Source organism: Empidonax traillii, unplaced genomic scaffold, assembly GCF_003031625.1.
Source record: "Empidonax traillii isolate 1590-97213 ecotype Southwest subspecies unplaced genomic scaffold, ASM303162v1 scaffold557:size1000685, whole genome shotgun sequence".
In the NCBI taxonomy this organism is placed as follows: domain Eukaryota; kingdom Metazoa; phylum Chordata; class Aves; order Passeriformes; family Tyrannidae; genus Empidonax; species Empidonax traillii.
In genome coordinates, this window is record NW_020955750.1 from 309,986 (window position 1) to 337,951 (window position 27,966).

Below are 27,966 nucleotides of genomic sequence, written 5' to 3' on the forward strand. Positions count from 1 at the left end.
GTAGAGTGTGGTTATTACTGCTTTGTTCTTGCTTCTAATATAAATATTTTTGAGATTGTCCTTTGTGTTAAATCAGGAGCTCTGTTTATTAAAACCAAACTTTCCCTTATTGAGTATTGTTGTAGAATTAACTACCAGCCTGTTACTGAGTTCCTCTCTTTTCCAGCAAGGGAGGATTAAAGCACCAGGCAGTGGGAATACATCAGCCCACAGCAGTTCTCATAAAGCTCTGACTGAGGCCTTGAATTTGCTGGTTTGTTACGCTCGTGCCTTGACCCAGAGATCAGATGAAGGCATTAGAAGAAATCCCTCATATTTACATCCATATTTACATACTGCTAGGAGGAACTGTGCAATATTCTTCAGGGTGGGCAATTTTCTTGGTGTCCTCCCTCTGTTACAGTCTGTGGCAAGAAATAGCCCAACTTTTGCTTTTTGTTCTCTTCCCAACTTCTGATTTTTGCTCTCTTCTGAGTCCCCCCTCCCTTCCCTTTTAAGCTCCAGGGATGATGCTGACCTGCTAAATCTGTTTGCTGCCAAATCTATTCCACCCAAGCTCTGGGATCTGTACCTTGGAGCTTGGAAGCCCATAGAAATCCATCTCTAGGTCATCTAAATGGCTTGAGGTGCAGCAGGGTGAGTTTTCTGGATGAGAAACACAGCTACTTGCCTGAAATGGCAAAGAAAAAAATAATTCTGCCAGTTGCTTTGGTAAAAGCCTCATGTTTTTGCAGAGGGTCCTCCCATGCCATCCAGTTTTATATTTTCCTGAGTTCTATGTGTCTTTCAGTGAGTAGCTCTCATTTTCCCATGGCAGTTCTGGAGGAATTAATGACATAACTTACACAGGATTGAACTGGCACAGCAAAGATGAGCCAAAGTCCATCAGCCAAGCAGGCTGAGACTTTCTGGGTCTGGGCCAGGTCATTCCTCATGCTTCCAGACACATCCTTGGTATGTGCTCACACGAACTGGGTGAGTGGAGGCTACTTTTGATCTGAGGCAGCCTCTGGATGTTTGACTGGGCTGTGCAGCTGCTACTTGGGCATTGCAAACAGCTGGGCTGGCAAGAGGGGCTCGGGTTCCCTCTGGCTTAGAGGTGTCCCAACTCACAGTCTGGCCTTCCTTCAGACTCTGCTATTTTTATCCTGCTCTGCTCCGAAGTTTATTTGCCAGTTGCCAATTCCCCGAGGTTTGTCTCCTCAATTCCTCCAGCAGAGCCCGGGCAGCAGCAAAGCCAAAGCCCAGCCTCTGGTGGGCACAGATGTGGGGCTGCAGCAGGGAATGGGCATTTTGCACCAGCTGGGGAGAGGTGGCGAGTAAAAACCCATGGTCCAGCCAAAATATCCTTTCTTTAACTGCTGGGGAGGAGAAGTGAAACAGAAAACTGGATTTGCCCAATTTGTTCATTCCTACCAACAAGGAACGTATGCTAAAGTTTGCTGGAAGGTTTAGTGCATATTTATGTGTGTCATGGCTGGGGAGAAAGGAGATTTCCTAGTACTGGTGGTTCTCCCATATTTCAGCATGGCCTGCTCTCCTTTATCTGAACTCCAGGAAATGGGAGGAGGAGTTGAAAGAGGGAGATGCAGTCTTCAAGTAGGCCAAGTATTCCTGTTTTATTTCCATCCTGATTCAGTTTGGGGCACTTTTTCTGAAAGTCTGTGGTTTCCCTTCTGTTGTTTTGAGGCTGAAAGACCTGAGAAAAAGGAGCCCAACCAAAGCCATCACCTGCAGCCCAGGAACTCCATAAAAATGTGACTGTGGCTTTTTATTTCTGTGGGTCACAAAACATAAAATCTGTGAGACTCACAGTATTGTGGGATTTCTTTCCCTTGGGTTTGGGGCTTCTGACTTTTTTTTTTTGTTAGCTAGAGATGATTTCTATAACAAACACCCATGCAGCTAGTGAAGAGAAAAGGGAAAGGCTGTGAAATGTCTGAGCTCCTCTATCTGCATAATAATAGCAGAGACAGCACAGGGATGCTGTGCCTCCTCACTACATAAATTCCCTTTCTCTGGTAGCTGCTTAGAGCACATTCATTCAGGGAAAGAGAAGGTGTGGTTGAAATGATAATGGAGTTTATACAGCAAACCCCAGCTACCACTTCGTCACCAGGGGTGGCACTTCCTACTGTGCTTCCACCTGCCCCGGCAGCATAAAATCTTCTACCAAAATCCAGCCACGTTCCAGAAAGGTGGCTTTGAAGTGAAGAGTTTGATATTGCACATTAATAGCATCAAACAATGATGCACTTGATTCCTGGGACAGCAGATGCTGGAGAACAGTTGGGGAGCAAAAAAACTCAAGATCCAGTGGGAACACAGCTTTTTAGATGCTTCTAAGGTTTGGATTGTTTTCAATAGCCCTACTTGAAAAAAAAAAAAAAAAAAAGCATTTTACAGCAGTTACTATACAAGAGTTAATAAAAAAATTAATTAAAAACCTCTAATGAAAATGGCTTAAATTAAATCTGGAGAGTAGGTGGCCATGGGGAGAGTATTCTGAAACGTTACTTAGATCGAGCTTTTTTTGTTTGTGGGTTGTCAAAGCCAGGGATTTAAATCCAGTTGTCAGTTGTCACTGCCACAACAAAGCAGCAGCTGTTTGTGTTCAGGTCCTCAGGTCTGTCCCTCCTCGTGGCCCAGAAAGTGGCTTGAGACACCCAACATCTCCTACCAAAAGCTTCCCCTCAGCCTCTTCAAATCTGCTCTGCCTTTAGTGCTTTAGGGGGTTTTTTTTGGCTGTGAAAGACTCAACAATGAGGCAAAAAGCTCGTTCAAGAGAGACAGCACAGCGAGTTTCCCTCTCTGTAGATGACTTTTCAGTTCTTTATAACATCCTACTGATTCCTCATTATCCTTCCAAATAAACACCAGTGATGGAATTGCACTTAAGGATGAAATGGCGAATTCCAACTTGAGAGGAGCTCAAGGCTCTGTACAGTTCAGCTGTTCAGAGAAGGGAGTTAAAGTTCTGACTGGGAAAATCAAACCATTACATGCTTTTCCCACGGATACCCACCCATACCTTACGTATTAGTGTGTTTTCCCCAAAAAAGTTTTTCCATTTTATGCACAAATTGAACTAAGGGTTGAGAATAACTTGGGTGAGAGTGACAGGGGGTTGTTTTTTTGGCAATAAATATCAAAATGTAGGTTTCTTTTCTCTCCTTGTCCTTCTGTACATGTGAACAACCAGCAGATCAGGGCAGTCTTTGCTTTCTAGTCAGAATAAACAATTTAAAGGAACTGGCTGTGATGCTCCTGTTTGTTTTAGTTTGGTGATAATGGCTCGGTAATGACAGTCTGTAAGTCACTATCAGCATTTTAACATCTTCTGTGGAAATTCCAGAGGTATTTAATTTGCTCCTTGGTGTATGAAAGCTGTTCCTGCTGAGCATAATGTGTTCAATATAATTCTTACTCAATTACTAGAAGCACACTGTAGAAATCGTTTCAACTTGGTAAGGGAGCTGCAACACACCCAATATGCGCATTTACCATTTCCCTTCTCATTTGTCTTACACATTTAGCTGTTGTCACAACTGCAAGTGCACTTTGAGAAGGGATGTGGGTTGCAATTATTTGTAATTTTGCGTATTTATATGTTTTTAAAGCTGCTTTTTGTCCTCTTTCTTTCTGCAATATGTTTCCATAAGTCTTGGCGCAGTGGGATGCAATTATGGTCTCTCACAGTTGCAAAACCCCTAAGAATTACTGGAGTGTTGCTGTAATGAAAATGATCCTTTTCCATTTCTGAGCTGACTCGCCCTGTTACAGAAGCTGCAGGAGAGAACTGTGGTACATGAAGTAAATGACATTGCAAAGGATTTCTCATCGTTAAAACGGGGCTTTAAAATTCCTGCAGTTTTGACTGGTTTAGGTACATTTCTACAGCACAGTCTGAGGCCAGTGATCTGTTACTGAAAGAATGATTTCTAATGTGATAAAGTTTGTAAAGTGCCAGGCTTTCAGTTGGACGCCAAGGTTTTGGGGTGAGCCAGGGAGGACAAGTCCAGGGAGTACAGGAGAAGCTGAGGAAAACATGCTTGGGAGCAGCAGGACAGGGAAGAGAAAGAACTGTTGCTGTTGAGGGAAGGAACTGGTTCCAAGAGGTGAGAATCCCCTCTGGAATCTCCTTCCTGCCTGTACTCTGTGTTAGGACCTGCACACCCCAAGTGCATTCCTGACATTTCCTCGAGGAGTGAGTGGAGGGAGGCACAGCTTGAAGCATCAGCAAAGCTGCCAACACAAAGCAGCAGTTGTTTGCTGGTTATTTTTTCTGGGTTTGTGTGTGTGTTTAATCCAGTTGTGTCGCAACTGTTTCTTTTTACCGGTGCGAGAGCTGAAATTTCAGCTCGGTGTCCTCAGTGTTTTGGGAACATCTGGAATGATTCCTGTAAACAACAGGTAACAAAGGGCCTCGAGAGAGATCACAGTGTGTTAAGAAAACGTAAATCTTTCTGGAAAAACTGTCCAAATCCTGCAGCCTGGAAGGAAAAAAAGATCTTTTTCTGTGAATTGTTGGTCCTGCCCTTTTGTAGAGAGCAAGTTAAATTGTGTTTGCCTCAGGGGAGAGGAGGACCCACCACAACAGCCGTGTGGGATGGAGTTCTTGGTGTGTGGAAGTCAAAATGTTGCTTTCCTTCTGCTCAGCTGCAGTTTCTTCTCCGCTCACCTAAAGTAGTGGAAAGGTTTTGTTTATTCCTTAGCAGTCTCTGTTCAGTATCCCACACTTCCCTCTTAAATATCTGGGTGTCGAAACTGCTGGAAACGTGATGCAGACTAAAGGGACAATGTATTTATTTATGCAGTAGCCTCAGCCACGTTTTTGTGGTGTGATTTGGTTTTTTGGGGGCCCCTTCCCCCTCTCTCCAGTCCAAGTATCATTCTTTGTATTAAATACACTGTGGAGTGCTGGTATCTGGGCATTTCCCTGCACACAGAAAGGAAGCCCCAGATTTTGGAGCTATTGAAATACAGGGAAACTCAAATCTCTACAGCTATTCCAGGCAGCCTTTGAAACACTAAAGAGCAAGTTTTATTACAGAGATTAGTTTACATTACACTCATTTATTAAAACCTAAGGACATCTTTATAAAAACTACTGTATATAAAGACAAGAGCAGTGCAATAGCAGTGTAAAACACATTTTTGGTTTACTTGGCAATCACTTTAGAAAGACAACATGATTCATAATATGAAGTCAGAGAATGCTGCAAAATATAGGACAGGATTAGATCCAAAACTAGGTTAGCAAATCACTGGACACTGGCACGTATTGATTTCAAACATCAAGTGTTATGTAAACAGTATTATTGTCAATGTATTAATAAAGAGAAATCACTGCAACCCTAGAATTTCTAGTTAGCTTAATTAGCCTAAAATTTGTCTGCTGACTATTAAAATAGACTATTGTACTCTATATATTCTTAGTAATTTACTACTTTTGTAAAAGGAGGACTAGAAGAAATGCCTGTCTCGCAGAAGAGAATTTTTTGAGGCTGAGAAAAGATGTTTCTTCCTGGTGAGTGGCTGAGGTTTTGTTTTTGCTGCTTTACCTTTCATGCACCATCACTGGTGGTGAAACAGAACTGACTTTACAAAACCATTTTGACCTGTTGCTTGTTCAAGTGGACAGTCCTCGTACAGAAATTACAGTAAAACTATAAAAAACAGTTATCTAAAAGAGCTGCTACAATATGCTGAAGTAGACATTGAGAGGCCGGATTATTTTCACTCTGGTTTTGTAAAATTGATAACCAGGCACAAAAGATGGTTCATTACAACACCAAGTCCTGCACAAGCTTTATAACTTATCTTTTTATGTCCTACATTATACACAGCAATTATTGAGAAGTTGGACAATGAATTCTCAGTAAAACTAAAGAGAGAAAATGAGTTGGACAAGGAAGGAGGTTTCTGGAGCATGAAGGCCATTAATAACCACTGAGACAGAGAGCTGCCATTGTAACATAGACTGTAAATGCTAATTTTAGATCCCTTATTTTTCCAACCAGAGCAGGATGGACATAGAGGAAAATATATCTATTTTAGTCCAGGTTGTTTCTTATAGAGAAAAGTTATGTTTGAACCGGTCTCTGCAGGAAAAAGTGAAAAGTTCATTGCAGTTTATCTGGTTCACCATGATTTGGGTCAAGTAAAAGCAGGGGGATATCAGAGCCCAACTACAGAGATGGCCGAGATGCTGAGGTGACTGTTTGTGTAGCCAGTGCTCTTCTACAGTGTCCCAAACACTGAGGGAGAAGGGCTGGTAGGTAAACACATGAAGTGCACTATTTCCCTGGAGTTTAAGGCCCAGCTAGCATTAGTCTTATTCAGGATCTTATATTCTGCTAGAACAGAGAGACTATCAGAGGATTCTAACAACACACTTGGTGAACAGTAGCTCACCAGCTACAACAGGGATTTGTCCATAAATTAACTGGTAGGCAAACTCAGAATTCCAGCCAGAGAGTATCTACCTTCTATTAACTGGCTCCACGTGTAGAGCATAAAAGAAAACCAAACAAACAAAAAGCACATCCATTACAAGGTATACGTGTACTAGAAGGAAAGCATAAAACTGCTCAGTTATAACACACAATTCCCAGAGGGAAAAAAACCCTTACAAAATACAGTAAGTCACACAAACCAGTATCTAATACAAATTCCTCCATGAACATAAGCTTTTTTACAAAGCTCTCTGTGGCAGTCGTCACCTCACGATGGAAGCAGGTGCTGGCAAAAGGGAAAAGGAGCAAAGAGTTACCGCAAAGTGCCTAGGTGAGTCTGTAGACATGCACTTTTTAGGTGTAGATATGCACTTTTTTGGGTGCCTGCAGGGGTTATGGATCTTGGAGACAATGAGGGAGTGTGGAGAAGGTGTGATGTTGGCAGAGCCATGGATAGCACTGCCCCCAGCTCCGTGGTTTCCTTTGCTTTCTGTGTGAGTTGGCACTAAGAGCACCACCTTCCATCTCATCAGGATCAGCTCTCCCAACCCAGGAGCACAGACCCTTTCCCTACAGAACCCCTCATCCTCAAGAAGAGAGCAGTTTAGACTGTCTGCCAGGATCTGCAAGTGTGTCTTTGCTGATGATCCTTTCTGCTCCCAGCTGAAGTGCTTTGGATGGTTCCACAGTGCCCTCATGACATATTCTTTTTGGAAAAGTTTGCAGTGCTCTGATGACATATTCTTTTTGAAAAACTAGAAGAATCTCTGAGGTTTAGTGTGAGTCAAGGTCTAAAAAAATACTGGCCCTGTTTTATTTGAAGTGCTGTGTCACTCACAGTGTCAAACAGCCCAGCTGCACTGTGGCAGCTCCTCCGGGGCTCTACAAGCTAAGTTATTTACTCAGGAGCTTCTGTGATGAGTGAGAATGGGCCAGGCATCAAGCTTAGCTAGGACAGGATGGAGTCTAAAGCCCCCCAGGGTGGCACTCCCGCCTGTGGCATTTGAATTCTTTCTCTGAGCTGTTGCCTGTCCTTACTCAGTGATACCAGGCACGTTTAGTACTTGGTTTGTAAAGAAAAGGGGCTTGTGCATATTGGTATCCTGCTCAGATTTTGAAGGCTGGGCACTCTGGTGGTCTCCAGCCTTGTTGTGTCCTCCAACACTATTTATTCCTGTCTGGTTTTAGTCATGCATCACCCTGCACTCCAGTAGTCGTGAATTAGTTCAGGTAACTCAGAATAGTGTCCCTTTTTAAGATCAACAGGAGAATAAAATTCACTCAGCCAAAGAGGTCCAAAAGGAAAACTTGACTGTGCATAGACCAGGTATTCCTTGTGTTGGTCGTACAGCAGAATGTATGGTCATTTTAAAGTTATTCAGATTTACAGGGCAAAATATTAGGACTGAAGGATTAATTTGGCATTACCAGGGCTTTGTGTTATGATTTCCAGATGAAACTCCTCTGTTTGGGTGCCACTGCCAGGTTCTCCATGTATACCTCTTAAATAACTGAACTTCAAAGGGTTTGCTCATGTAGTTGATACTGGAGGATTTTAAAATTACTCTGTCCCGTTGTCAACCCATTGCAACCTGGTGACCAAGTACTTCTGTGGTAACATCATTGTTACCACATCATTCTGGCTTACGAATGAACTCTTGGATTTGTGAGGTGTAAACTCTGAAACCAGTCAGTGAGTGAGGGAGTTGGACTATTGCCTTGTAAAGCTGAGGGAAAATGGTATTATTGCTTTTGAAATACGTAGTTGGTCAACTTTTGTTTTTTGTTTCTTTTTCATCTTCAAGGAGCGTGGGGGTGGAATTGGGTGCCTGTGTTGCTTCCTAATAAAGCTCCCCTCTTGAAGAAGGTGTGTGAACCTAAACTTAAGACGTGCTCAACTGCTTGAAGTCTTAGCAGAATCATTGCCACTCATCTTCAAATGTGCATTCAGGTTGAAACAACTGCTACCCTGCAGTTGGACTCTGTAAAAAGGGCTTTGCTTACCTTGCAATGCATATGGTAAATATGGTTAACAGTGATGTGGATTGCCAGCACCTACCCTACTGTGACAAAAAACTCACCAGAGAACTTTGGAAAAACTCACATTCGGTATTCTGACACTTAGATTAGGCTCAAATGGCAATAGATGGATGGGGAGGCAAAGAAAAGTTATCTACCACAGGTTTGTCTTGTGATCTTTTTCCACCTTTGTGTGGATTTGCCAGAGCAACTTAATGTTCTTCCTATTCAGCGTTTTCTCAAATATGGTGCTTTCTTTCAGAGACAATATTGTTGGTCTAGAACTAAAATATTGCTTACAGACTACTTTCTCCTGGAGACTCTTTCTGTATCATTTCCTCCCAGAAATTGTCTGAATGATGTTTGTCTTCAGGTGACTTGCTCCATCTTCCTCATGTAGTCTTTCCCTCTCCTGCTTATCCCTAATCTTTCCTCCTCTTGTAATTCAGCTGATTTTCTTGAAAGTTGCTCCTTGAAGTCTGGTCCTACCTCTCCCATCTTGAGGCACGTCAATATGATTTTCTGGAAGACATAAACCACAAATGTTTCATGAGCACACAACATCAAAGTATTTTCCTGTAAAGGAGATCTTGTAGAATTCTCAGTCGTGGATTTAATTTGGGGAGGCAAGAAAGGGGAGGGAAAAGCACGAGGAAGGTGTTAAGAAGCCTGTACCTCCCCTCATTAGTTCTGTTTGGTGCAGAGTGAATTTTGGGCTGTGGATGGTTGCATTCTCCTCTTTTTATTCTGTACAGTCAGGGAGGCTAAGCTAGTTTCTCCCTATTTATATTAAACTGAACAAAACACTGCTCTAAGGTTTGGGTGCATATCTGAACTCTGCCCCTTGTTCCTTTCATATGATGAGAAAATGTGCTTCTATTCCACATATATAAGTGGATAAGTAATATATTTATGTGCTTTCCTCACAGAAATGTTGTAAGTACTCATAAGGTTGTTTTTGCTTGCAGTGCCTCTTGGACATAACAAATGCTTTAAACCTGCCCAACTTCCCCTTGTGCAGAGTGTGTGCAAATGGCTCTGGGATCCAGCTACATATGAGGTTGAACTGGCTGAAAGCCCAACTAGGCAAAGCTTTGAGATCACTAATCATAGTAATAAACTAAAGAAATGCATCTGTTTGCTCCAGCAGGCAACTGGTAATGCTACAAATACAAGCTGTTGGGTATCCAATAGCAACAACAGTTAATTAACTTCTCCCACCAGAGTTCTTTGCATAATGGGTAATCCTAAATTTCTGTGCTACAATATACATATTGCATTCCATTAATGTATAAAATACAAAGAAACATGTGGTTCAGACAGCGGAATGTCCGTGGGAATCAGCATGTTTACTGTTTCACCCATCAGAGACTCGAGTCTCAACTTCCACCTCGGCAAAACTCTTCTTAAAATTGCAGCAGTAGATGTGCTCAACAGTGCACAGGTCAGGTATGCAGTCACCTGGGCTGTAGCACAACTGTATTCTCTTAATTCAGATTTAGAATTCATTCAGATTTAGGCGCTTCTCACAGCACTCTCAGCCAGGGAGGACCCCTGGGCAGAAAAACGCAATTTTCTCACAACTAAAAAAGCCAAAACTCAGTCATGTGACACCTATTTCAAGGTTGGACAGCTGATTGCTTTCTAATAATCAAACAGGCTAGACAGCCTTATTCATGTTAGAAATGCAAAGGAAAAAAAAAATTACATTGTTTTGTTCTGCCACTGTCCTTTTCTGACAGTGGTAGAAATGCACACTAACACAACATACACACCTGCCTCTTGTGAGTCTGCAGGCAGCTTTAAGTTTAAATTGAGTTGTTTGTACCTAGAAGAGAGTCTCAGGAGACTTAGTTAAAACTGATTTAAAAAATACCTGGGAAGAGAGACTCTGAAAATTACGAGAACGCGTCATGGCTGGGAGGCACCTACGTCCTTCAGAGCACCTTCAGGTGTTTCTGTGGATTGCCTGGTGTGCTTTAGCCCTGATAAAATGCTCTACCAATCTAAAATCTGCATCATTTAATTCACTAGACTATTTGATGGTATCCAGCGTCATTTATTTATTTATTTGTTTGTTTGTTTATTTATGTAAAAATGTTTAGAGATGAAGAAGATAGAGCAGCCATTTGGGTGCTCCAGGACAGTTTTAAATGTGTCAGACCCATCAGCCAGTTAGTCTTTTCCTCTGCTTGAGAGTCCCAAAGTTGCTGCTGGCCAGATCCTTCTTCCAAGGTTAATGTAAAATCAGGAGTGTCATCAAATTGGTGTAAAGTGAGAGTTACTGGAGTTCCTGGAGCCAAAGACCATAAAAAAAGTTTATGAATGTTTCTATGCAGCACAGAAGCTAAAATATCGCTCCTGTGAGTAGCTTCCATTTCCTGCCAGTTCCTCTCCTGTGTGCAGAAAGCTGTGGGAGGATGTGAAGAGCAGAGCCAGCAGCACAGACCCCACTCTGCTCTGAGAGCCTCTCACAAGTATGAAATATTCACCCCGTGTTTTCCAAGCTCCTGGCTGAGCCTGGTGCTGAACCAACAGCTTCTCCCTGAAACCAAACCCTGACAGGGCAGAGGCTGGGCTGAAAGGGTCCCCTTCCTCCAGAGTGTGTGACTGATTGATTGATTGATTGATTGATGGTCGGACCAGGAAAGTTGAGAGGTACTGCTTCAGATCTCTGGGATCCCATAAAAAATACTTGCATTTTCCTAAGGAAGACAAATGCTGATTTCCATGTGCACTTAGAGTATTACATCCCAGTCTCCCATCACAATGTGCTTGGCAGCAGAAACCACGTATTTGTCACTTGTGGTCACTTCTACAGGATTTTAATGTCTTTGGAGCTGAAGCCTGTGCTTTGGAGATGGTCCAAGTTGCTCCTATTCACTAGCAAAGGTTATTGTCACTCACTAGTAGAAGTTATCATAACTTTAGATTAGATATTGGGAACAAATTCTTTACCATGAGGGTGGGGAGGCCCTGGCACAGGTTACCCAGAGAAGCTGTGGCTGCCCCATCCCTGGAAGTGTCCAAGGCCAGGCAGGACGGGGCTTGGAGCAACCTGGGATAGTGGAAGGTGTCCCTGCCTGTGGGTTGGAACAAGGTGATGTTTAAGGTCCCTTCTTTTAAGGTCCCTTCCAAACAATTCTACAATTTCCACTGCCTGACAAGGAAGTAGCCAACTAAAATATTGCCTCCTCTTTCACATCAATAGCTTTGTACAGTGGCTTAGTTCCACTGGAAAAAAAATGAAATCCATTAATAATGAAGGAATGATTCAGAGCCTCTGGAGGCAAGGGTTTTTTTTCAGAGATTTCTGCCATTTTCTGATAAAGGAGGTAAACAGTTGCCACATTCACCGTCACAAAAGGTCTCTTGCTAAGTTGGTGTTCACATAAAAGCATCATCCATCACCACAGCCCCTTCAGAGCTCAGGTGCACCCTGGATCCATCACTTACAGGAATTGTGGCTCACAGTTCACAGCAAAGGGACCAGTCTCTGCAAATGTCCAGATCTTCCTCTGGCTATTAAATTGCACTGCACTGGTCTGAGCAGACCTGTTCTGATCTGTGCCTGTTGAGGTTCTGCTGCAGTGCTTTCAAATGTGGGCATGCTGGGAGAGAGAGAAAAGCTTTCACTCTCTTTGTTCCTAGGAAAAGCTGGGGTGCCAGGCTGGCAAACAGCTTCCAGCAGTAAGAAGCCCTTGGTGGATACACTGATTGTTACAGGCAATAGGAATGCCCTCCATCCCCAGAAAAATGGAAGGACAAGGGAGGACAAAGCACAATGCACTAGACTGTGTAAAAGCCTCCCAAGATTGAAAGGAAGGATATGAGAAATTAATTGCAGGACAAGCGCTAAATGAAAAGCCATTCAGTTGTCTGAATATATTTTAAACCAGAAAGAAGTAGAATATAATCTAATCCCTCTGCCTGTGCAGTCTGCCAAAGAGCAGGGAAATAATTTTCATAGCTTGGCATTTGCACACTCCTGTGACTGTGTTATACATAGCATTTAATGTTATACCCAAAATGTATGTTGAAAGGTTGCTTGGGTTACCAAGTCTAATTCTGAAAAGTTTCTGGAAGGCCAGAATGAACAGTGCTGGTGCAATCTCAATTTGGCTGTCTTGTTTGTGTGAGAGAAAATGGAAAGTCTCGGACTTTTTAGGTGGGGCTCATCATCTTTTTTTTTTTTTTTTTTTTTTTTCTTTGGGAGAACATCAAAATAGCGAAATGATTTGGGTTTTTCCGATGTCGGGGAAACTTCAACAAGAGTTTGCCTCAGGTTGGCTCAGTGCTGAAGAGATTGAATGTTCAGGTTTTTCGAATTGACAAGGAGCACTTCAGCATTAAGCAGTGGCAGTGGGTGTTGCCATTTTCACAGAATCACGGAATATTCGGAGTTGAAAGGGACCCCCAAGGATCATCGAGTCCAACTCTTAATTTTGCCATAATGGAGCACGGGATTTGCCTATGTTTTCACTCCCAGTTACCTCATTTTTGGTGAAGCACAATTTCTCCTCTGCTCTAGCTACGAAATGCACCTACACGAGGTCAGGTGAGAGGATGACCCCAAACAGTGGCCAGTTCTCTCACAGCCACTGTGTAAAAGGACCACCACCACTGGTAGCCATTGCTGATGTTTCTAAAATAATAGCTGGCTCAGGGAAGACAGACATCTGGTGCTTGAGAGTTTAAACAAAACCCAGGCCCTGGAAATTTTCAACTCGAAAAACAGACTGAAATTTCAGCTCAAGTGTTATTTCTCCCGCAGCTGACAATCCTGCAAAGCTGGAGAGAAATGTCAAAATAGGTTTGAAAGTGAATACCTTGGGGGGGTGTTAAGGCAACACGTGCCTGATTTCATCAGAGTTAAGCAATCCCTTACCTGCAGACCTAAAGAAAGGTGATGGAAATACCTGGGATGTGTCATAAGAAGCTTTTTCCCCGGTAGGTGTGTTCTTGATGGTCAAGGAAACACATAAATGGGATCAACTGAGAGAATCCCTTTGCTGAGCAGTCAGAAATGTCTGGGATGCTTCCCCCCATCAGCTGGAAGGAAACAACATGGGACTTCACAACAGGTCCATAAGGCCCAGGGGGGCACAGGACAGATGGGGTTGTTAAATTTTGATCATGATCCGTGGGGATATTTTGGAGGGGTTCCTATTTGAGTGCATGTACCAACTGCATGAAGGTGGCAGCCCATTCCTTACCTACTGCAGGTGTGGATGGCAGCTAGAAAGGTTCCTGTGTGCTCTGGATTAAGCCCAGATGGAGAACTGTGAACTACAGCTCCTGTGAGTCACGGGGAGCAGCACCAGAGTGCTCAGGAGATAAAGCAATTTCTGTCAGTTCAAGAGAAGACTTTCTCAGCAGGATTTCTCTGCCTGCTGCTGGTTTGGGTAACATAAACTGCCCTTTTGCTATCGTGGCTTGGGAATTGTCACCTTTATTTAACACCATCGGGCAAAAGGTTGCAATAATAAGCATAAGAACACTTATTTATCTGGTGCCTTCTGGAAAGACAAGGTGTATTTACAAGTCTCCTGCAACGTGCCCTGAGCAGTGCTGGGATGTTCTGTGTACTTCAATATGCACAAAGCTATCAGGACAAAGAGTGAATGGCCAATTCCAAGATAAACTGAAAGTGAGCTGGACTTACTCATTCTCCAGACATTTATAAAACCCTCACGTCCCCACCAGGGTGCTCAGATGTGTCACTTGAGGCTGAAATTCATCTGGCTGATTGTTGCCAAGTTTCCCTGCAGGTGAATACGTGGCAGCCACAGAACAACTGATTCACTTGAAGCAAAATTAATTTGCATTGTTCACCAAAACCCCCCAACTCTGGTTTTGTTTTCTGCAGTTTGAAGTGTGCTCAGTTTCTTTCAAGACCTCAAGGCATCGTGATGCCAAACTGAATATGGATGTCATGTAAGGAGCTCTAGACTTATTATTCTACCTCAGACTGTGCTTGTTTTCATGTGTTTTCTAATAACTGGAGTGACCAAACAGCTTTAATTGCATTCCTGTCATAGGGGAAGATGACTTGAGGTGTTTAGAAACAGAGAGGCCAAGAGGAACTATTGCTAGAGGCAAGAGATTCCTGATAGCCTTGTGGTAGGGATAGCTTTTGCAGGGGTGGGTAAAAGTCAGAAATGGGTTCCAGAAAGCCAAGTTGCCATAACTGATGCTGCAAAAGCCAGCTGCTGATTGCTTATGTTGTTGCTTTGCAGGTGGGAAGAAACCATTTGGATCATCTGAGTTTCCTCTGGACTGTGCTCACAGTGGTGGATCTGCTCTTGCTGCAACGTCTTACCATGAGTGCTGAATCAGGAAAAAATCAGACACAAGGCGTGAATGGAACCCACCCAAAAGTGGAGGGGGATTAGCTCCTCCTACAAACCAATCACCTGCCAGAATGTTCTCCCTTCCACCTGGCAAATACAGGTAGGAGGAAATAGGCTTGTGCTTCCTTTCATTGCTTGTGTCTGTGTTATGGGAGTTAATTTTCACCTCAGGGCATCACATGCTCCAAAAGTGAGCAGTGCCAGCTGACTTAGACATGGGAGCATTGTGGAACGTACTCAAGAGTGTGAGAGAGGGCTGCTAGAAAAAGTTAGTGCCCAAACTATGAAGCAGCGCAATTTTAAAGACATTTCCATTTTAATAGCTTGATATGAGTGTTGGTAAAGCTGCTTTTTAAATTGTTCACTCCATTTCTTAAGAATCTCGCCTCTTCTACACTGGTTTGAGGTTGTGTAACTTCTCTAAGGGCTGGGGGAGGGGGAAATAAGACAAACAGCAGGTTACATCAGTGCTGAGAGCTGCTCACTGGCTTTAAAGGAGCTTTAGGAACTTGGGGAATGTCTTGTGTTCCCATTGGGAAGGCTGGTTTGGGCCCCTGTAGGGGACAGGGAGCTGCTGGTGGATGGCTGTGGTGATTGTGCTGCTGTCCTGCAGAGGAAATCCTGAGGGGGTCAGGGAAGGGCTACTCTGCATACCAGAGGGAACCTGAAGGATTTCGACTCCGCTGCTGATTATTTTCCAGCTAAATCTAAACCCAATACTAAGACCTTTTAACTAACAACAGCTGTGCCCCTCCCTGGTGTGCAGGCACCCACGGGACTGGGTCGCTCGCATCAGCGCAGGTCTTTGTTCGCCTCTTTAAATTACTTTTAAATTTGATCCCCTGATTTTTGCTGCTAATATTGAGTTCAAAGGTGGTTTTCAGAGCAACACTTTGTCTACAGCATATGTTTGGGCTTCACTGGCTTGGACTTGTGTCTAGGGCAGTACTCTGAGCTGGTGGGAAACAAACTGGAACCAGTTAGGAATGAGCTCTCAGCTCTGTCCTGCAATGAGCAGGAGGGCCCTGCACCAGCACTGGTTTTGGCACAAGGTTTATGGCATATGGTCTAATTACCCATGATCTGGCTGCTTTTTTGGTAAGGGAAGCTTGGGATCTGCTCAGATCCTGTCTCACAGACGGATGCAGGAGGAGATTTGGCGCTTGGAGTGAGCCTGGAGAGCTGCTGCAGGCAAGGACTCTCCTTCCCCACCTCCCCCAGCAGCACTGCGGGTGCGAGAACAGCAGCTGGCCTAACTTTTGTTATTAATGTGGTGCCTGGCTAACACAGCAAAGCTAAGAGAGAAATCTGGTTTCCTGCAGGGTTTCTGGAATATCTATAATTGTACAAATTAAATACATCTTCTATCCCCTCAGCTGGGCTGGGTGGAAGGGGGATGAAACCACACAGGATACAGTTTTTCTCTATTTTTTTACTAGAGGCCATATTTTACAATACTCACTTGCAAAAAGTAGTGATGTGAAACCAACAGGGTTGCTAACATAAATAAATATTACTTACTGTAAATAATGGTTTCTGAAGTAATCCTGTGCTTCTGAAAGTCAAGTATTTTTCAATTAGTGGCAACATTTTTCATTTGATAGTTCCTGAAATGGTTGATACTCCTGAACACTGTTGTGGAAGGTAAAAACATCCAGGAGGATTTTTTGTTGTTGTTGTTTTTAATGGAAATATGAAGCATTCAAAGTTCTGATTTACAAGTTTTGAATAGAGGAACAGATGAAGGTGTGAGGACGTAAATTGAAAGGTGGCCACTGAAAAGCTGTGTCTTCTCTCACTGAAGCGCTGCAGTCTGACTTTTAACGATCTGAAATGTTTTCTCCCTCCTCTTAAGGTTATTTAAAAAAAAAAAATATTCGAAACACCCTGGGCCTTCCACAGCATCATAAAAGACTGAATGGCCAATTACGAGTTAAACTGAAAGTGAGTTGGACTTACTCATTCTCCATGACATATAAAATATTTATAAGACCCTCACGTCCCCACCGGGGTGCTCAGATGTGTCACTTGAGGCTGAAATTCATCTGGCTGATTGTTGCCAGATTTCTCTGTAGGTGAATGCGTGGCAGCCACAGAACAACTGATTCACCTGAAGCAAAATAATTTGCATTGTTCACTGAACAACCCCAACCCTGGTTTTGTTTTGGATAGTCTGAACTGTGGTCAACTATTTTCAAGACCTCAAGGCACTGTGATTATGATGAATATGGATGTCATGTAAGGAGCTCTAGACTTATTATTCCACCTCAGACTGTGCTTGTTTTCAGGTATTTTCTATTAACTGGAGTGACCAAACAGCTTTAATTGCATTCCTGTCATAGGGGAAGATGACTTGAGGTGTTTAGAAACAGAGAGGCCAAGAGGAACTACTGCTGGAGGCAGGAGAATATATTTTTGTCTTCTTCTTCTTGAAGGTCTGGGGCAGGCATGTTGCTCTGGAAAGGAGATTATTGCTATTTGTAGTGTAATTTATCAGCATGGAGTGGGTTTAATCTCACCTAACTTTCTTTAGGCATCAAAATGGTTAAATGCCTTAATTTCCAGACCCCAGGGTCCTTTATTGTCAGCAGATAGCAACAGGCACCTCTGCACAGCTACTCCAGTCCTCCTGGGGCATCAGGCTGGGCAAATGATGTTGCAGGGACTCCCTTTTTGTCTTTACTGGCTCCAAAAATCCCCAGTAATTACTCAGCTCAGGTGCAGGAGCCTGAAAGTCCCCTGCCTAACTCTGGGAGTGAGTAGTCCCTCTGCCCCCAGAAACTGAGTTATAAAAATGTGTAGGCTGGATTTCTGCTAACATCATCTTCAGTCTCACGCTGCCATATGCAAATATACAAAATACAATCTTCTCTGTAAATACCTATATATTTGCAATCCAGTACTGCCATGTGCAATCTGAACTGGAATCTCCATGTTCTGGTTAGAAACCTTCTTCCTTGCTATTTATTCATGAGCAGATCTGATTATTAACACATACAACAGACCTGTAACACACTAGAAGATTTTGATGGGAAACATGAGAACTGTGGGTATTTCCTCCAGAAGGAACCATAAACCTTTGAATATTTCTGCATCAGTGGTACTGGGACTGAATTATCTGGTGTCTCTGATATCAGCTCATCCCAATTTCTCAAAAGCTGACGTTCCCAGCTTTCAAAATCTGTTCCCAAACAGCTGCTCTGACACATCCCAGATACTCAGGTATCCTGACACATCCCAAACATTCCAGTATTCTGCACATCTGCTGAACTCTTACCCAGCAGTGCCACCCCCAGAAATCTCAGATCCAGGAGAGCACAACGGGAAGTACAAGAGGCTTTACAAGAACGTGCCCTTCTGTGTTAAAGTTCAGGTACCTGACAAGAGAAGAAGTCCTCCTTTCATGCTGACTGACAATTTGAACTTAACAGATGTGCTAGAAATCGAAGGCCAGGTTTAAAAAGCAAGCAGGGAAAACTTACCATGTGATTTATGATGTAGCTTGTTGGGACACTGCCATCCCCTGCTTACACCATCTCCTAATGCACCAAAAATATTGGCAGGGACATTTAAAAAACCCAACCAATCAAAAAACACAACCAGCAAAACTTTGGTATAACAGCCAGTGCCTGATTCAGCAAGAAGAGCAGTTACAGAGTGTATTCTTTTATTAAACCTAATAAATGTTATCTTTTTTTATAATTCCTTTGCCACGAAGTGATCAATTTATTTGTAAGTGAAGGTCCTATTTTAAAAGGGTGTTTCTGCAAGCTCTACTCAGTGTAAGGGACCTTTACTTAAGGGGATGGTCAATTCTAAGTGTTGTAACAGGTCTTAGCAACTTACAGCTGAGGTGAAATGCAGGATGGTGTGGTTTGTATATAATATTTGATATTTTGTATAGAAGTGTAGCTTAGTTTCTTGGTAAAATTCATATTTAAACCCTTGAGCTAAACAAAAGCTCAGGCCACCCTACATCAGGTGAACATCCTTCTCCTTTTATCATCTCTTACTGCCCTGGAGCTCTTTGCTCCCTCTGGCATCAGCAAAATTCAATCTGTTAAAACTGTTGCCTAGCATGCCTAGCATTTTATCCTAACAAAGGATAAAAACAAACAAACAGTTCCATGGAAATTGAACTGTTGGAACTTGCTGTAGGGGGGGAAAGGGATTAGCCAAACCTTAGATTGGAGTGTTCAGGTATCATTTGCGGAGCTTCAAGGTGCTGATTTCTTTCAAGGGCCATGAAGTCAATAAAAGTGAAAGCCACTGAGATTTTAGGGGATTTAGAAGCAGGACTCCATTTGAAAGAAAGTGGCAATGTTGGGTTCCAAAGCAGATCAAATTAATATTTTTACACATTTGAATAATGAAAATAGTAATCCCTTGAACTGGATCCCAGCTGGATCACTATGAAATACTCCAGGCTCTCCATCCCCCTGGTAGGAAGGGGGTGCTGAGGGGCAGAGGGGGCAAAGAGTCCCTCTGGGTGCTGGAATTGCTCAGTCCCCACCTCACCTCTGCATTTCATCTGACTGAGGAGGTTCCCTCCCCCCTTTCTTTCTCCCATTTCCATTTTTCTCTCCTGATTATTAACAGTCTTTTCTCAGAACTGCTGCTTCCCCCAGGAGAGCTGAAACAAGATTCATGTGCTGCCTCCCTTACCCTCACCAGAGGCTCAAATTGCTCCAAGTGCACAACTCCCTCTATTTAGGAGGGAGGAATCTGTTTCAGCACTTGAATTTTGATCCCCAAACCTGTGGTTTAGCCCAGAGTTGTACATTTACTCCGAGTTAACTCAGCTTTTTTTTTTTATTTACCTCTGCACAACACAGGGAATTCTGTCATTTGGGGAAATAAAATATTAATGACGTAAGAGAAATAAAAAATAATTCTTGAAATGGTTATTTCTTTTACCAAAGAGCTTTATTTCCTGCTTTCACTTTTCAGTATTGAGGGTTAGTCTTCTGAGTCAGAGATCAAGAGAAAATACGTAATAATTGCTGTGTTGAGAGCCAAATTTCATTGTAGGATGAAAGTCATCGTGTTTCCTGCAACTGTTCTGTCTGTGTATGATATTTTTTTCCACAACTGAATTTGTGTGGTTTTTCCAGTATGAAATTTAAAGCAATTTCTTTTAAAATAACTTCCTGAAGATACTTCAAGAAAGAGCTTTTTTACATAAACAAAATTATCGACAGTTAAATAGGAGCAAAACCTTTGCAATTTAATCCAGTTCTGTGGTAGATCCAGGTAAATTTCCTTGCACATAATCATCCAAACAACAAATAATGTTTAACTTTGTTTATTTGCAGCTGGGAGCAGGAGGATAACAGCCACAACACCATCACTGGAGACAGCACAACAGACTGGAAGAGATGTTGGAAAGACAATTTTGCACAGAAATGTTTCTTCCCTCTTTTCCTCCCTGCCTTTCCCATGTAAAAAGCAATAGGAGAAGCTGAGGTGTGTTGTGATGTGGAAAGAGAAGAAGCCAAGGAGCCTGGGCAATTTTAGCAGAGTGCAAGAGGCAAGAAAACAATTTTATTTTTTTTTCATGGTTATCTGAGCTGTATTGCCAGTTTTACGGAGAAATATGTTTTGACACCGCTGGTGGAACTGTGACCGGCTTATTATTTTTAAATTGTCTCACAGCTGCATCCAGATAAGGGTCTGCTGGGGTATAAAATGTCCTTTGGCTGCAACAGGATCTTTGTGCATGGATCAGTGACCCCTGCTGAGCAGCATTTCTGGAGTCACAGAGGAAGAAAACCAGCGCTGGGTTGGCGTCACTGGACTGAGGTATGGCTCGACTGGAGTGCTAATTTATGAAGCAATGACGTTTTTTTGTTTTGAACAATTATGACTGCCAGCTGGTGGGTTATTCTCAGTTTGTTCTAGGTTATTTTTCATTGTTTGCTCATGTTTTTTGCATCTGTGTGCCTGTTTCATAATGTGGATCTGTTGTACACTCATTTTTTCATGAGAGAAGTTTAAGCTTCTTGCAGTTACCCAGTGGTGAGTGCAGTTATCAGCTGTGCACCTCAACATTAGATGAGAGGCAGAAAGCCTGGAGTAATTCAGAATGATGAATTCAACAACAGCTATTATATACACACACTCTAACAGAGAATCAATTTTCTTGTGTCCGCTGTAATCTTACAGCACTTCCACATGAAAAACTGGCAGCCAGTTACGCACAAAAATAATCTTCACCTCTTCAGTGCTGCCACCACCAGTGGCTTTCTGTGCCCACAGAATGGGAGAGATGAGGATTTGGCAGGTGGTGCCTGAGATGGGACTTTGCCCAGAGATTCCCATTCTTTGGCGTGATTGTGCAGTGCTGTGGCATCAGCAGCTATTATGCAGCAGCTGCATAATCAGGCATTTATTGGAAGAGGTGGGGAGGAAGAAGGCCACATGTTTGTCCCCTGTGTTCCCTAGTAGTGGCAGAGGATGATACAATTGGAAAAAAAAGCATCGTGTGATTTTTTTTTTTTTTTGATGTGCAGCTGCTGGTTTGTGTTTTGTGACTGCTCAGTTAAATGTGATGAGATTGCAACAGTAGGAAAATGTGCTGCTGGGGGTCACAACCATTCCCCCTGCAGCTCCAGGCTGGGGAAGAGGGGCTGGAAAGCTGGGAAAGGCCCTGAAGGTGCTGGTGACAGCGGCTGGACACAAGTCCAGCTCTGCCCAGGGGTGCAAGGAGGCCAAGGGCTGGGTCAGCAATGGTGTGGCAGCAGGACCAGGGCAGGGATTGTCCCTCTGTGGTGACACTGCTGGGGCCACAACTCAAATCCTGGGGGCAGCTCTGGGCCCCTCAGGACAAAAAAAAAAGACATTGAGGGGCTGGAGCGTGTCCAGGGAAGGGATTGGAGCTGGGGAAGGGGCTGGAGCAGCAGGAGCGGCTGAGGGAGCTGGGGGGGCTCAGCCTGGAGAAATGGAGGCTCAGGGGGAAACTTATTGCTCTTTACAACTATTTGAAAGGAAGCTGAAGACAGGCAGAGTTTGGTCTCTTCTCCCAGGGAACAAGGGACAGAACAAGGGGAAACAGCCTAAAGCTGTGCCAGGGGAGGTTTAGATTGGATATGAGGAGAAGTTTCTTCAGGGGTGGAGCCCCCATCCCTGGAGGGATTTCAAAGCCCTGTGGATGTGGCACTTGGGGACATGGCTTAGTGGTGGCCTTGGCAGGGCTGGGGGAACGACAGGACTCAATGACCTTAAGGGTCTTTTCCAACCTAATGATTCTATGAAAACTGATTTTGGTGTGAGTGAGTCCTCTGGGACTGCAGCCTCACGCATTCCCCAGATAAATCAGATTTTAAAGAGCCATTCTCCTCTAGGGTCTTCAGTTTGGCCTTCTGTACAGACCTAGCTTCCCATTCTTCCCACTGTTGCTTATATTCCACAAGGTCCCTTGCCAGTTTTAAAAATCCCAAATAATGGCTGTTTTGTTGCATCTCCAAGACATTTCCTTAATGACTTGCCAACTCTGAAAGAAGTGCACACTTAGGTGAGATGAATCCTGCTGGCAAACTTCATCTGGTTAAGTGTCAGTGGCTTTTACAAACTCATCTTCTAGCATGATGTCAAAAAATTAATCAAGATAAGCTTCCAAGCAATTCCATCCATTGAGAGAAGGTGGAATGAATAACCTTCTGAAAAATGCCTCTTTCAATGTGCTGGTGAGGGTCCTTAAATAACTAGTAGATGTAGGATTTTTAAATGGCCAAATTTACCGAGGTTAATCCTGTTCTTTATCAACAGTCAAGACTTGTATAAATAGATCTTCCAGATACTGGATATTTTTCTGTCTTTGCTTGCTGATTATCTGACATCTCCTCACCATGAAGAATTTACAGACTGAGTTCAAATTGCCTTTTAATGTTCTTTTAGTCTTGAGCTTCTTAAACTTCTTACAGTTTGACAGAAGTCAGATAAGCTCTGCAGCTCTTTTCTGAATGCTTTCCCATCTGGCATTACAATTTTTCCTGCTCCAGGCCCTAGTGCAGGTGGTGTTTCCCCCCAGCAATCTCACTGCTAGTGAGATAACAGCTCCCTACTTCTAATTGGCATCTCCTCTCTACATATTCCAGAATTCCATTAGCTTGCTTATTGTCCATCCTATTGTGTAGGGAACTGATGAGTAGTTACCTCTTGTATCACTGGATATTTTAAATCTACTCATGTGCTCCCCTGCAGCCTCCTCACAGTACGTCAGGTAAGGGCCAACTAGAAGAATTTTGCTCTTATTACAAAAGTATTACAGAGTTTACACATTTTTTACACAGATTACAATAACGGAAGTACTGTCAAATACTTTCAGTGTGGCCCTCAATAAGCAGATAAGCTCTTCTGTCTCATCTGTCCAGTGGAAGCACCAAAATTTGATTAATTTATTGATTATTGATTAAAGTTTGGCACTGTGGGGATAAATACACCACAGCCTATAGATATAATAGGGAATACTGAGGATTCATGGACTTCTATAGTACACAGGAGCAGCTCTAACTCCAGCTATGGCCAGCAGTCATGAGAACTGCCTCTAGGAAAGACGAGGAAATGCCAGACAATCCCCCAGATTATTTTCACTAATTTTGCCTTTTTAAAAAATTCTAGACCACGTTTGCATTTATTTAACTAGAATAAAGGGCGAAATACAACTGAGGCAGTGATTGCCCTTGCAGGTTAAACTTATTAGTGTAATACTGGGAGGTTAGGGAAGGTTTGGATAACTCTTTTCTGTATCTTAATGCTTAACAAGGTGTTTTTTCCTTATTATCTCACTTGTCTCTAACTTTTTCACAACATGTCCCTTCCAGCCAAGTCTGGTTGTTAGGCTGCCTCAGGTGCTTTTAGTTTTGCTTTATGTATTCCCAGGACGAGTCAACCTGAACAAGAGTTGGCAACTACTGAACCAAGCTTGTTTTTTTTTTCTTCAGCAGCATCACGGTTAGGCAGTATTTTTAACACAGCCCCCAAAAATGCAGCCACATTTAGTTGTTCATGCAAACAAACACTGGGGCTCTTTTTAATTAGGGTGCCTGGTTTTGTTATGCTCTGAGAGGCTTCAGTGAATATAAAAAAAATATGGAGTCAAATCTCAGTTTCTTTAAAATGTCTTAAAATGCAAATTAAGCAGGTGGTGTTCTAGTGGATTTAGCTGTTCACTTCAGCAGCACAAGAGAGGGTTTTGGTGAGTGAAAGGGTGATCTCTGCCTGCTTTCCAATCCCAGTTTCTTTAGAACTTTTTTTGGTAAAACTACTGGAGATGAGCTGTTGGTGTAAGAGTGATAAAAGGCGCTGGGTTCAGCAGCTCCCTGTGATTCACTCACCACTTTTCAGAGATGAAAAGTTTAGAATGCAATAAAAAAAATTCCTTTGCCTCCCTCCTCCCGTGTGACTGATTAAAATCTGTAGCACTAATCAGTGCAGAATATAGTTAATAACTCTTTAATTAATTTACTCTAATTTTTGATGGAGTTCACTGCAATTGCTTTCCCACGTGCTGCTCCACGGTAGTGATGATTTCCAGCAGGCAGAAGGTGGCCTGTGTGGGGTGTCAGCTCATGGGGCAGCAGAATTCAGCTTAGAGATATGATTAGCATATTAAAACACACAATTCCTACAACCTTTATGCATAAACTCATTCATGTACTAGAGCACCAGCCCTTCAGAAAGAAAAATTGTTACTGGACCTTTTTCCCTTTCAGATTTGAGCCCAGCAGTCATTTTTTCTGCCAGGTGATCAAATGCAAACACCTTTCTATCCCTGCCCTTAACTCTTACTGTAAATGGTTGTCTCCACAATGATTCCACCTTTGACATTTTTTGGATCCCAGAGGTTACCAATACATATAAACAGCAGGAAATAGATACACCTATTGGGAAGTGAGGTTACTTATTTATTTCACAAATAACCACTTCTTACAGCTCTTTTTTACCCTCCTGTATATTCTGAGGTGTGCCAAGTTTCTACCAACTATTCCTTTGCTGCTGCTCTGTGGGGACTCCATAATTTTGAGCTGATTAAACTCGTTTCACTGTTGTTTAAAGCAATGTGTCCCACTTTGGGATCATGTTATCACCTGGCTGGGACTAAAATTAGCAGCATTTCTAATTGTGTTTGAATGAAATGTCACATTCCTGCCATTTAATGCCTTAAGCTGGTTTTACCTCGTTAGCATTTCCAATTTCCAAGAAATTTTTTTAAAGAGGATTTCAAAGTGTTTTCAGAGGCATGGTTTTTTTTTTTTCCCCGAAGTGAATTGCAGATATGTGTGCATATGTATTCATGACAGTGTTGGTCATATAACTTCCCCAAATCCTTTTAAGTTCCTGAAAATTGTTTGCTGATTGGCATCGGTGTTCTCTCATGATTTAATGAAGAGTAAAATTGACTCAAATTTCAATGCTGCTTCATCTGTTTTGCTTCTGAGACTTCAGCAGCCACATATGTGTTATCTTGCTAATGATGAAAAACTGACTGTGCCTAATTTCTGGCCTTTTCTTGAACTGTTCAGTGGAACATCATTACAAAAGCGGGGTCATGCAAACATGTTTTAGCACTTTTCTGATGAAGTGACTAATTGCTTGCTGTGGTTATTATTGTCATGATCAGGGGACAGTGACAATGAAAGTAATGATGTGGTAGATTCCTGACCTCAGCTGTCACTGAAAATAATTGTCTGACATCCTTACCATTTACAGTCATGTATTCAGCATTAGCAGAGAGGCTTTTGATGACTTCACTACTGAATTTCTTTACTATCCCATAGTATGCCTCTATTTAATGTACAAATCTCAGCATACTCGAAAAGGATTATTTATTACATGTGGCTTTTTGTTTAATGATACCTCAGAGAATAACAAATGGGTCTGTAAATGATCAGCTTTATTACCTACTCATTCCTCCTCGAGTCAGGGATTTATTTGTTTCTTGACATCCAGGGTATAAGTTGGGAGTTGATTTTCCAAGCTGAAAGCAGTGGGATTTTATTTTAGAGACTCCTCTCGTTTATTGTTTTTGGTTTTTTTCTTCTTCATCCTTACTTCAGTTAAAAGCACCAAATGCACACAGATAAGTTTTTTGCAGGTATTTTTAGTAGCTCTCTGGGCCATACACTACTGAAGATGGACAGTTTTCTGCCCATCAGTTTCTTTTTTTTTTTTTTTTCCGCCCTTTTTCCATTTTTTCCCCCTTTTTCTTTTTGGAAAATGTGCTTTCTTTTATTTGTCCCTTAGAAACAAACTGTTCCTTAGAAAATAATTGTTGTTGCATTTATTTGCATAAATGCAGTTATGCCTTTTTAGATCATGATCTCCAGCTCCTTAACACCTCCCCTTCTATTATTATTACCACCAGTGATATCTTTGGCTGATGCTGTTTATTCTCCCTGTCACATGATTGTCCACCTGACTTATTCAGCCTCTGGAAAACTAGAAGCAATGAGTTGAATATCATCAATGTAATAAAAAGGTATGGGAGCTACTCACTGCTTTATACCTTTGCTACTCTAGACCCAGCTAAAAGCATGTCAGAGACAACTGGGCTCGTTTTCAGTGAGCTCATTTTATTTCTCAGTGCATATTTAGGAGGTGTGAAACGTGCATGCGCTGTTACAATCACTTCTGGAGCATCTGGCACCTAAGAGGATGTGACAGATAAGACTCCTGTAACCCCCCAAACACCTGTAGAGGGCTTTAAAATGTCGTGGTTTCTGTTGTGACAGAGAAAAGTGGAACTGGCTGATAAAATTGGGGCTGTCACATTCGTTCCTCTGTGTGCGTGCTGCTGTTGTGACACCGTGCAGAGAAATTGTGGGCTTAATTGGAGCCTCCTGATTTCACACAAATTTTCTGCGACTTCAGTGGTTTTATTCCGGATTTGGATGATGTAGATGAGGTAATGATCTCACTGCAAGAAACTCTACTCCAAATGCATGAGGAGATTTAAATGTGGAAGTTGTTCAGAACCTCTTTCCAGTAATTCTACTGGCTTTCATTCCTCAGCGTGCAGAGCTCATTTAGCCTTCAGATAACCTCTTAACTACTCACTTTTGTCTTAATTACTACTTTCTGATAATTCATTACCATATTTGAGTTAAATCCCTTCAACTGTACAATCCATTTAAATACTTCCCTGAAGCTGCTGCGTGTGACAGTCCCAATTCAATGGAAAGGCTGAGAAACAGCTAAAATAGGGAATATCCAACAGCCCACATCCCATGAATCTGAAATTAGGAACGTAGAGAAATAGATGTTGCAATATGGGGCCTATAAGCCAAAAGAAAAGGAGAAGAAGGCATGAAATCAATGTGTGTATCAGCAAAAGATGCAGTGTATAACAATATAAACAAAGAATGTCTATATTCAGATTGAGGTGAATGGAAATCTTGCCTATTGCCTTAACTTCCCATGCTAATAGTGAATTTCTAAGTGCAAGGGAGAAGGAAAGCAAGTAACTCACATATCTTGGGTTTATTTTTATCATTTGCATTTAAATAATTCAAAACCTCCCGATTTATTTGAGTGTTGCATCACTGGGGCAAACAAACAAGACTCAGAGCATGGCAGATTTTGAGGTGGTTGGTTCCAGTCAATTGGTCAATTAGCCCACAGTCAATTAGTGCTGTTGCTTTCCTGCCCTGATGTGCTGGTTTTAGTTGGTGTAGAGATAATTTTCTTCTGGTATGGGGCTGTATTTTGGATTTGTGCTGAACACAGTGATGATAATTTCTGGTTTTACAGGCATGCACTTCCTAGCAAAGAGATGAGAATATTTAGAAGAAAATGTATTCAACAACAGCTTTTATTTCAACCCAGTATATTCTGAAGGGAATGGAGGCACACAGGTAATGGTGGATATTTCCTGACAAACCTTATCTCTGTTACCAGACAGATCCTCCACATGATGTTAATTCCCAGACAGTTCTTTCCTAAAAGTACTGTGTAAGTATTCAATTTTATTTATTTTCAACTTTTAAAAAAACCCCAAACTACTACTGGTGTTCTGGTTTGCCATATTTAGTCTAATATAAAAATCCAGGTAAGGGCTGTAAATAAAAACTATGCTTTGTCCTGTGATGCAAATCTTGCACCTTTAAAACAGTGCCACCTTATTCCTGTTTAATGTA

At 42.3% G+C, this 27,966-nt stretch overlaps 1 protein-coding gene across 6 annotated transcripts in view; it reads right to left on the reverse strand.

Annotated features, from left to right (window-relative positions):
• Positions 1-6,830: 6,830 nt before the first annotated feature.
• SHISAL1 (shisa like 1) overlaps positions 6,831-27,966 on the reverse strand; it is a 167,626-nt gene continuing 146,490 nt past the window's right edge. For 5 of the 6 annotated variants that reach the window (XM_027897733.1, XM_027897735.1, XM_027897734.1 and 2 more), the window contains one exon: positions 26,844-27,106. In XM_027897733.1, the coding sequence (XP_027753534.1) occupies positions 27,070-27,106 (37 nt within the window). In that variant the 3' untranslated portion in view covers positions 26,844-27,069. Of the gene's footprint in view, positions 9,000-26,843; positions 27,107-27,966 lie in introns of those variants that run through there. The other variant, XM_027897738.1, reaches the window with a different exon arrangement.